Genomic DNA, 10,704 nt, shown 5'->3' with positions numbered 1-10,704 from the left:
CATCACATAAGCCTTGCAAGCATTGCAACTAATGAGTTAGTTGCGGGATGATGTATTACAGAACGAGTAAAGAGACTTGCCGGTAACGAGATTGAACTAGGTATTGGATACCAACGATCGAATCTCGGGCAAGTAACATACCGATGACAAAGGGAACAACGTATATTGTTATGCGGTCTGACCGATAAAGATCTTCGTAGAATATGTAGGATCCAATATGGGCATCCAGGTCCCGCTATTGGTTATTGACCGGAGATGTGTCTCAGTCATGTCTGCATTATTCTCGAACCGTAGGGTCCGCACGCTTAACGTTACGATGACAATTATTATGAGTTTATGCATTTTTGATGTACCGAAGTTAGTTCGGAGTCCCGGATGTGATCACGGACATGACGAGGAGTCTCGAAATGGTCGAGACATAAAGATTGATATATTGGAAGCCTATGTTTGGATATCGGAAGTGTTCCGGGTGAAATCGGGATTTTACCGGAGTACCGGGAGGTTACCGGAACCCCCCGGGAGCCATATGGGCCTTAATGGGCTTTAGTGGAAAGGTAAAAGGGGCAGCCCAAGGTGGGCTGCGCGCCTCCCCCCTCCCCTAGTCCTATTAGGACAAGGAGAGGTGGTCGGCCCCCTCTCTCTCTTTCCCCCCTCGGGGAATCCTATTCCAACTAGGATTGGGGGGGAGGGAGTCCTACTGCCGGTAGGAGTAGGACTCCTCCTGCGCCCTCCTCCTGGCCGGCCGCACCCTCCCCCTTGGATCCTTTATATACGGAGGCAGGGGGCACCTCTAGACAAACAAGTTGATCCTTGAGATCGTTCCTTAGCCGTGTGCGGTGCCCCCTGCCACCATATTCCACCTCGATCATATCGTTGTAGTGCTTAGGCGAAGCCCTGCGTCGGTAGAACATCAAGATCGTCACCACGCCGTCGTGCTGATGGAACTCTTCCCCGACGCTTTGCTGGATCGGAGCCCGGGGATCGTCATCGAGCTGTACGTGTGCTAAGAACTCGGAGGTGCCGGAGTAACGGTGCTTGGATCAGTCCGATCGGGAAGACGTACGACTACTTCCTCTACGTTGCGTCAACGCTTCCGCAGTCGGTCTGCGTGGGTACGTAGACAACACTCTCCCCTCTCGTTGCTATGCATCACCATGATCTTGTGTGTGCGTAGGAAAATTTTGAAATTACTACGAAACCCAACAATTCCATCATTTGAAATACTGAAAGTTCCATTGGTCGCAGAAAGGACAATGGGTAATGCTAAGGGAGATAAAAGAATATGGGTAGTTCATTCAAAAAAAAGAGTAAAACAAAAGAGATAGATGAAAATTCAAGAAGGCATATACAAAGTGTTGAACCATGTAATAAACAATATGGTTGTTTTAGGTGTGGAAATGATGAGCATTGGCCTCACAACTGTTCAACACCTAGGCATTTGCTTACATATAGTCAACTGGAAGAGGAAAAGCACAAAACAAGAAGCATGGATGACAATTTGCTACAAAGCATGATGCTCTTCTAGACAATGAGAAATATGATGACATGCTTGGTGATGACAAGTCTCGTAGTGCTGATTTTAAGCTAGATTACGTGACCTTCTAGATGATCTTGATAATACCCCATATCAATGTTGATCCCCATGGAGACCTGCATCAATCCATTTTTTATTTAATCAGATACAATTTATTTCCTACATGAGTTGCATCATTACATTGTAGCTTTACTATCTTGTTGGGCCTCGAAGTGCATTTGTATGTAGGATATTGTCTTCGCCTTTCTCCCTTTTTGGTAGTAGTTTTGTGTTTCTAATACTCACATTATTTGATCCGACAAACAAGAACTAATTGAGATGCTAAGGACTTGTAAGATGTCCCTTGCCAGCTCCATACTTCGGATGGTTCAATAAATCTAGGGTCTCTAGGGAAAAAAGTCATAGTACTACAAGGGTCGAATCCGGCTTGAGGTAACCAATAGACTAATAGAAAGAAGATCCTATGCCTGCATGAATTAATATTCCATTCATCATAACAACAACATATTGACTAATTTAACTCATAACAAAACATCCACCGGAAGAATTGCATAGATAATCATAATCATGTTCAACACCTATCTTGACATTGAAGCACATATGAAATATGTGACAACATAGATACTACTGTAAACACATAGCCAAGGGGTGAACTACTGGACCTCGCCGAGAAGGAGCTTGGTGGTGATCTTGATGACAAATACAATGAGTCCCCCTCCGATAGGGTGTCAGCAATTTGTCTTATGGTTTCCTCTCTGTCTCGCGGTCATCCCTCTGACAACGTATTTTACATATTTCAGGGAGATCGACTTGCTAACGAACCCTGTCTCTATTGATTATGTAGACAAGTCAACCATAGGATGTTTGTCATTCTTGTCCTGCCAATAGAGGTGTATTGCCTTCCCACCTCTGCAATCTTTTCATAGCATCAGCCACCTGCAATCATATGAGAAGGCAATATGTTTCTCTTAGTTAACTAGGTAACTATCTATAGTGCTAGATGATAATGGCATGCCCTTGACAAGGAACATAATGTGACTATGGCGTATTAGTATTCTGGGGATGTTTAACTTTGCAGTGTGTAATTTAATAATTAATTTTCTCTTAATGTTGGTTCAGATTTGTATCCATTCATTGTGGCTTTGTAGGTCGTGATGTCTATTATGATTGAGGGGAATCCCATGTTTACCTCTTTGTTCCAGTCTGTCCTCAAGGTAACCCACACTAGGATCACAGTCGGCATCAATGTACCTCCAATCATACCACTCCATATGCCCTACATTTTGTGTCATCCACTTTGTTATAAGTAAGAAATGCATGATTGATCAAGCTAAAGTTATCTAGAACCATGCATAGGTTCCTTACCACTGCATCGAGGTCGAAGTAGAAGCCAAGGAGGAAGCCAAGGGGGATGCCCACGGCATAGTAGCAGCCGATGTTGACATAGGCGACAAACGCTTGCCAACCACAGCCCACGGCTACCCCTGCTTATATCATCTACATCATTGTGTGCCCACAATAAATGAATCAAAATCTTTGGTTGCTTTTGTCTAAAGCTGAGAGCTCTTTAGCTTAAAGTTGAAGGGTGACAAAAGGCTTGTGTTTGTGTCTAAAAGCATGTTTGAAAAAGTTGTGAATTTCGTGAGGCCATTGATATTTAGCTTAAGTGAGGGCTACATACTACTCCCTCCGTCCCATGTTAGTTGTCGTGGAAATGGATGTATCTAGACGTTGTTTTAGTGCTAGATACATCCGTTTGCTCGACAACTAAAATGGGATGCATGAAGGGAGTAGTGAATTACCAGTGAGCATAATACAACCCCCAAACAGCCACAAACCTTGGACCATTTCTCTCTCTTTCTATTCTAGTATACCTGATAGTACTGGTTGGATGCCATTGAGGATTATGGTGAGTGCCAGGAGTGGGGTCATCTTGGACACGGCTACTGCCACATTTTCGCCGTTGGTGTAAATGTAGCTGGTGTAATCACTACAGAGCAGGATGACTACCGAGATTATAACTGATAGGACGAATGACAACATTGTCACCACCACAACTGAGAATGCCGCTGACTTGGGGTTGCCCGCACCAAGCTCATTGCTCACCCTGACACTGCATTGCTCGTTAAACATGTAAGAATCTAGTTTATTTCAACTGCTACAAACTGATGCAAGTGAAAACTATAGAATGACAACTTATTTACCTGGTTGCTGCGTAGAATCCAAGTGGAATCATGAGCACCCATTCAGAAATGGTCATGCTGCGAACACACACAAACACAACAGAATGATTAATTGGGTCATCATCTGATTCTGAACAATGGCAGCAATCAATTTATGTACAGTTATTAAAGAGAAGTTTCACTAAAATCAATTACCAAACAGCGAGCGATGCGAGAGCCATTTCGGGGTCCTTGAGGAAGCCAGCAATGAGCACCAGTATCTGGAAGTACCAAGTCTCCAGGCAGAGCATGACAGCAGAGGCAAGGGATAGCTTCAAAAATTCAGGCAGATCGGAGAATGCCTGCAGGGAGAATCCAGTCCACGTGAGGCGGCATCGGCTGCTTGTGATGATGTAGACGAACTGCCCGATGACGATGATCCACCAGCTGGTGCTGAGCATGAACGAGGCGCCCAGAAGCCCCAGCCCAAACTGGTAGACGACGAGGTAGCTGAGGACGAGGTGGACGACGAGCGTGGCTACCGAGATGTAGGCGCTCGGCGCTATAATGCTCTGCGCCTGCAAGAATTTCTGGATCGGGAAGTTGGCGGCGTAGGCGAAGATCTGCGGGATGAGGCCGTGCACGTAGATGGCCGCGGCGCGTGCGATCTCAGGGGACTCGCCGAGGAGGATGAGGATGGGGCGGGAGAACACGTAGAGGACGGTGATAGGGACGCCGGTGGCCATGAGCAGCACGGTGGAGCGTTGCATGTAGATGCCCAGCATGTCCAACTTGTTTGCGCCGTACGCCTGCCCGCACAGCGTCTCCACCGCGCTCCCCATGCCAAGCTGCAAACCATTGCAGAGTTATCAACAGGTATTTTGCAACGGAATGTATCCGGCGCACCCACACTTATGGTGCTATCGCTGCACCGGATGCTATAGAATGTTTAAAAAACTAAAAACAAATTTAGCATATTGACACAACATTGATCGCTGCATGTTCTCACACAATTTCGTCTCAAAATTTAAAATATTTCTTGAGATATAAAAATGACAAATTTGACATAATATGATAATGGGTAAAATCTAAAGCCCAACTATGTTATGTACTACCTCTCTCTCAGTTTACAGGGCGTGTGCGTGCCCCTAGGTCGTCAATTTGACCAACCTAATACAAGTCATATATTACAAAAAATATACCAATATAAACTTCAGATGTTCTATTTTTAAATCGTATAATTTTTGTGTTATATAGTTTATATTAAGGTGATAAAATTGGCAACCTAGGTATACGCGTAGGACTTGTAAACTGAAACGGAGGTAGTACTATTCAGTGTCAAATTTATCATTTTTTGCTTTCCTAGCTATGTTTTGAATTTTGACTTCAAATTTTCTGACAGCCTACACTGATGTAGCGTGAATGTACTAATTTTTTTTAGAATATTTTGAACAATTAAAAATGTGCAACATTTGTTTGGTGCGGTACTGTTGTTTGTTTAGTAGAGGCAGCCACGATCGTCTAGAAATTGGAACTGTTATAAGCCGGTTATAAGATATGTCAGATCAGATTTTTGTCTAGTTGGAGGAAAGAGCATAGGAGAGAGAAGAGAAATGGGTTGTAGATTTACCGACGGCTTTAACACGTGCCCCGGCACCATTTTTGTGGGAGAAATACGGGCCACATATTATCAGCACAACAATCAGGTATGACTAACTATTATATGAGTGGGCTATCAGGTTAGTTATAAATGGCTTGACAACTTTATATAGCCCGTTGTTGGCTATACTATTAAACTTGCTCTCAACGACATTTCTTGCACTTCAGAAATCGGCAAGATTCAAGCACTTTACTACATGTGGGTTATTGCAGATTTTATCCTAAACCGTTTCTGTAAAATGTTTTATTTGAATATTTAATTAAAATAGTACATACATATGTCTCAGAACTAGTTGGCTGGCCAAGTAAAACTAGCATATATTCTACTAAATGCAGCGATACTTTGGTTTGTTCCTATTGACAATTATGTTGATTACTCCATTCCAAAATGTTTACCCCAAATAAATTCCTCCATTCCAAATTATATAACGTACACGTTTTTTATGATATAACAGTGACCAATATGGTTTGGGTAACTATACATGGACTAGTTCATATAAAAATGATTGTAGATATATTTTCCAAGGGACAAAAAGTACACGTATTTTTTAAAATGTTCTTTTTGCGGGCGTATTTTTTAAAATGTGTGAACATTTTTTAGCAAGGGACGACCAGTTTTTTGGTATGTACATTTTCTTACAACGGGAAGAACATTTTTGCTGGGGAAACAAAACAGTACTTTGTGATCGTGCAGGTAGCTTCCTGCAGGATATGTCGACATTGATTATAACATGCCTAGGTGAAAAAAAAAACTTTGGGTTGAATAGGGAAGTTCTGTAATACGAGATCTTAACTCAAAATAAATCTCTACATCAGACTACTAATTGGAAGTCAAAACTGAAAATTTTATAATGTGAAATTTGAACATAAAACAGTTTCTAACATCAAAATCCTGTGTGGAAGTCAGATTTGTAGTAGAATTTCGAAGTAGCGGGAATTTACCACTAATTATTGTCTACTCCTCCGCTGATAAATATAAGATGTCCTAACTTTTTTATAAATCGGATGTATATAAACATGTTATAGTGTGTCACTTCACTCATTTCAGTATATATGTAGTCCATATTAAAATATTCACAACGTCTTATATTTGTTAACGGAGGAAGTACTATAAAGTTTGGTAGTAGTTCCCTGTAGAATATCCAGCCATTGATCTTTCTTAGTCATTAGCATCCCAGATTTGATGAACTTTTGAACTGTCCATCCGCAAAGTACTAAATATGATTAATTTAGGACGCCGATAACTGCCACACGTGTGGTATATACGACATGTACCCACACACCGTGTGTGATGTGAGCAGGAGCAGCCCACACGGGCTGTGTGTGGGCGGACATTAGAATTGCCCACACGTGTGGGCGCGGCTACTTCGTGCCACACGCCCAACAAATACTACTCATCTCCATCCCGTGCGTGTGGCATGAAGCAAAAATGCCCACACGTCCTGATGCAGCTACGTTAGGTACCCCGCGGGATGACGACTTAGTTGCCAGCCTGGTTGGCAGATGTAGTTTTCCGGAATGGCAAGTGTAGTTGTAAAAGCATGGCAACTCTATCTGTTTTGGTTAACTATAGTTGCCATGTCTAATTTATGGTAGTTGCTGCGTGTAATCAAACCGTAGTTGTCGTGCGTGATTAACTACTTGCCACATATGGTCAAAACAGTAGTTGTCATGTGTATTTACCTAGTTGCCACGTGTGGTCCAACCATAGTTGCCATGTATTGTTAATCACAGTTGCTATGTATGTTTATCTGGTTGCCACGTATGCGCAACTACAGTTGCCGTGTAGCAAGGAATCACAGTTGCAATGTGTGTGTACCGAGTTGCCATATTCGCGTAACTGCAGTTGCCATGTAGCAAAGAATCACAGTTGCCATGTGTGTGTACCAAGTTGCCATGTTCGCGTAACTGCAGTTGCCATCCACAAGGTAGTAGTGTCGTGTGGGTGAAAAGCAATTCACTCACACGCGCATGACCTAATTGGTGACTGTGTGAGCGAAAAGCAGTTCGCCCACACAATGCAGCTGGCAAACAGCGTGGTGCGGGCGTGTGGGCAAACTTTCCAACGCCCACACATCAGCCCCGTCCTACGTGGCACACCAAATCCACTTTTTTCGTGTCAAGATTCGTGCAAAAGACAGTGAACGACGATTCAGGCGTGTGGGCGAGTTGGATAACGCCCACACGTGTGGGTGTTAGTGTTTTCGTTAATTTATTTAAACTGCAGTGGGTCCTTTTTTGTGAGCTGTTGATTTCGGTTTGTGCTTAATTTTTAACTAGAAAATACCCCGCACGTTGTTGTGGGAATTGATTAATGAAAATTATGGGTTGATAACATGGAAGCCAAATTTGAGATACGTATGACTTATTATTTGATTATGTATAATTGTAACAACATTTATTGAATATAAGTAGTAGAATATAATTGAATGAAAAATACTTTTCCAAGCATAATTGAATGTTATAATAGAGTATCAATGTAGTTTAACTCTGTCGAAAGCATTTATGTATCCATGCATCTGACGCGTTTGCCAGATACAGTTGGTAGTAGTATAGCATTGTATTTATTATTTTATATGGAGAGCGGACTTTGTGAGTTTGTGGATGACATGGCCACAAATGATTCTGAGTATCTCGTCGCAAACACTTCAACGGGGATGGGGGACAGCCCGTGATGTCAGAGCAGTGCGCTGGGGGCATGCAGCCGTGATGAACTGAGTGCAAACTGTTGCCATGGCACCGGGTCCAACAAAATTGATTGCGTGTAGTCACTGTAAAAAAAAAATAGGATGACGTGTACTAGTAGCAACTCGATAAAATGTTAAGGCTAGCTGGCTAGTTGGCTCAACATAAGATTTTCTTTACTCCCAAATTTTAGCACGGCTGTTGTGATTAGCCACTGTTTAGCACGGCTGTTGTGGTTCCACTCGGGGCCTGAAGAGATTGTAAAACTCTGTGACGTCCTTGTTTCTCAATTAAATAAATCTACCTCTTTTAGAAAAATGACTACTACTTCACATGTGTTGTGACCCAATTAAACCCCCCACAAAAATATTTGTACTGGATTTGACAAACTGACAACTCTATCGAGGTGTCCAGTCAAGCTAAATTGAATTTGCATTTGTGAATGCATGGCACCTTGTGAATGGTACAACTTGTAATGTAATTTGCATGGCGCCCATGGTTTCAATAGGGAATAGGTGCTTCCAAGGGGCTCACACAATAACCACCAGCTGACAATGACATCAAAATTTGTAAGGACACCGCAATCACGTGCCAAACAACTCCACTCTCCTCTCAAAACAAGTAATGTCTCTAGCAACACCATAACACGATATGCGAAACAAAAAGACCACCAGAACATAACTAAAACTAAAGTAAAACACATAAAACGAAAACAAAACAACCGGCCACAATAACCTGCTAAAGAAAAATGATTATCCCATGAGTAAGAATGGCGCAACGAAGCGTGCATAGCCTCCAGTATCTTCTATTCCTAAATAGCTACAACCGCTATATTTTTCTTCCTAGACATGCAACCATGCCACATAAGCAAATCATACATGCAAGTCATAAATTACATATTTTAGCATTACTCTATGAATGCAGCGCCGCCACATCATATGTTCATGCATGTTACTCATAAGTCAACTTTTGCATTTGATTATGTATTGACGTTACCTATGTAGTTCACCCTTCGCACTTTAGGTAGAAATGACATTCTTTTAATTATAATTCATTTTTATACCCTTTGTATTTTCTTTTAAGCTTACATTTGCTTTTACATTAGGTTAGATGTTTTTTTAGCAATTTTTATGCATTTCTTTTAGCAAGGTTCTCATAGCAACGCGTGGATCATCATCTAGTACAATCAATACTCTAAGCTGTACGAAGCAATCAAAACAATACATGTCATTAGCCCCCTCCCCCCTTGTTCCGAATCTTTTAGTACTACCAGCCGTCGATGTGGATCAGACACGCATTTCTCTTTCTTTTTTTTTTGTCCCTTTTAAATGCGTGTCAAGGAGTTCAACTGAATCACAGTTCATATGCAGCCGAGTTCCAAATATCCGAATCCCTATGCACACCTACGTGACTATTCGCAGAACCTCTATTTCTAAAAGGTAAAAAACTTGACTATTCACAGAAGTTGGAATGGAAGAAAGAACGTACCATGAGGCCGTAGGCGAAGAACTGGATGCCGGTGTTGCCGAGGGAAACGGCGGCGAGCTCGAGCGTGCCGAGATGGCCGGAGAAGATCCGCGTCGACATGGACATGAGGTAGTTGATCATGTACACCAGCACGGCGGGCGCCGCCAGGGGAACCAGCATCCGCATCTCCACCATCGTCGCCGCGCAGATCCGATGCACCCACGGCACCGACTCGTCGTTCAGGATGCTCTCAAGCTGCTTGCCCGCTCCATGCCCGCCGGCCGTCGGCTGCAGGGGTGTCAGCAGCGGGCTCTGTAGCTTGCTGTCCGCAGCCTCGCTGGCGCCGCCCATGGCGCGCACCATGCGTGGCTGAGAACGAAGACGCAGAGGAGCCCAGCGCTTGTGTGGGGGGTTTTATGAAGCTGCAACGGCCACCAGGGAGAAAATAGTAATTTAGTTATTGTTGTGTCTGCTAGCTTTTGTGACCACTACTCTATACCTTTTCCATGCATCAGTTCAGATGCATCTTTATGCTTTGCATGTATCAATTATTAAAAAATGTGTAACATCCTAAAACGCTATTGCTATTGCCTAGAAATAAGAATTAGAATCAAGTTTGTATTTGTTCTGCGAAGAAATGCAATTCTACCGTGCATAGGATATATACTATGCAAGCCTCACCATCCAGCTTGTTGGAGATTCATGCAACATGTTATGTACTTCCTCCATAAAGAGATATTAGATCACTACAGAGGGGAGTATTTGTTTTATGTCTTCTTGTAATTCTATGACATCACATCAATCTGACAACATTTTTCATGGACAACTTTTGCCGGAGATTATATACACTATGCTTGGAAAATACTCAGGTGCTCCGGCGTGCTCTCCTCGCTGAATCTTTTTAAAGGACGATAACCCCAGCCATTAAATGCACACAATCATATATTATTAATAAGATAAAATTCATTAGTCGAATAAGTTTGATACCGAAAAGAAAATCCAAGAACGTATGCCTCGTAACAGTAACTCCTCCAAGCAAACACTAACCCTATGGTAAAAGACAGAAACAAAAGAAAAATACACAACTCCTAGGCTAAGCCTTCACGAAGAAAATGACGCACATGCGCCAATGATGACGAGTCCAACCATATCTTGGTCTCGGATTTTCATTCCCAAAGTCGAGTTTCGATCCACCAC

General features: G+C 42.6%; 1 protein-coding gene across 3 annotated transcripts; it reads right to left on the bottom strand.

Annotated features, from left to right (window-relative positions):
- Positions 1-1,316: 1,316 nt before the first annotated feature.
- Positions 1,317-9,858, bottom strand: LOC125510153 (protein DETOXIFICATION 40-like). 3 transcript variants are annotated; one of them, XR_015602543.1, is made up of 8 exons: positions 9,529-9,858; positions 3,913-4,544; positions 3,739-3,795; positions 3,409-3,647; positions 2,900-3,031; positions 2,724-2,810; positions 2,197-2,470; positions 1,317-1,650 (listed from the first exon to the last, which is right to left on the bottom strand). XR_015602543.1 is itself a non-coding variant. In XM_087521454.1 (7 exons), the coding sequence occupies exons 1-7, from the start codon at positions 9,856-9,858 to the stop codon at positions 2,463-2,465; spliced, it is 1,485 nt and encodes a 494-aa protein (XP_087377580.1). In that variant the 3' UTR covers positions 1,672-2,462. The 3 variants fall into 3 exon arrangements, 2 of the variants coding, with proteins under 2 accessions (XP_087377580.1, XP_048531204.2); XM_087521454.1 differs by lacking the exon at positions 1,317-1,650 and having other exon boundaries at positions 1,672-2,470; XM_048675247.2 differs by lacking the exon at positions 1,317-1,650 and having other exon boundaries at positions 1,672-2,470; positions 2,900-3,018.
- Between the last annotated feature and the right edge of the window lie 846 nt (positions 9,859-10,704).

This window comes from Triticum urartu, chromosome 5A (genome assembly GCF_056163025.1).
Source record: "Triticum urartu cultivar PI428250 chromosome 5A, HENAU_Tu73, whole genome shotgun sequence".
NCBI classification, from domain to species: domain Eukaryota; kingdom Viridiplantae; phylum Streptophyta; class Magnoliopsida; order Poales; family Poaceae; genus Triticum; species Triticum urartu.
The sequence above is the reverse complement of the archived record's forward strand: the minus strand, read 5'-3'. Positions and strand labels throughout refer to the sequence as shown.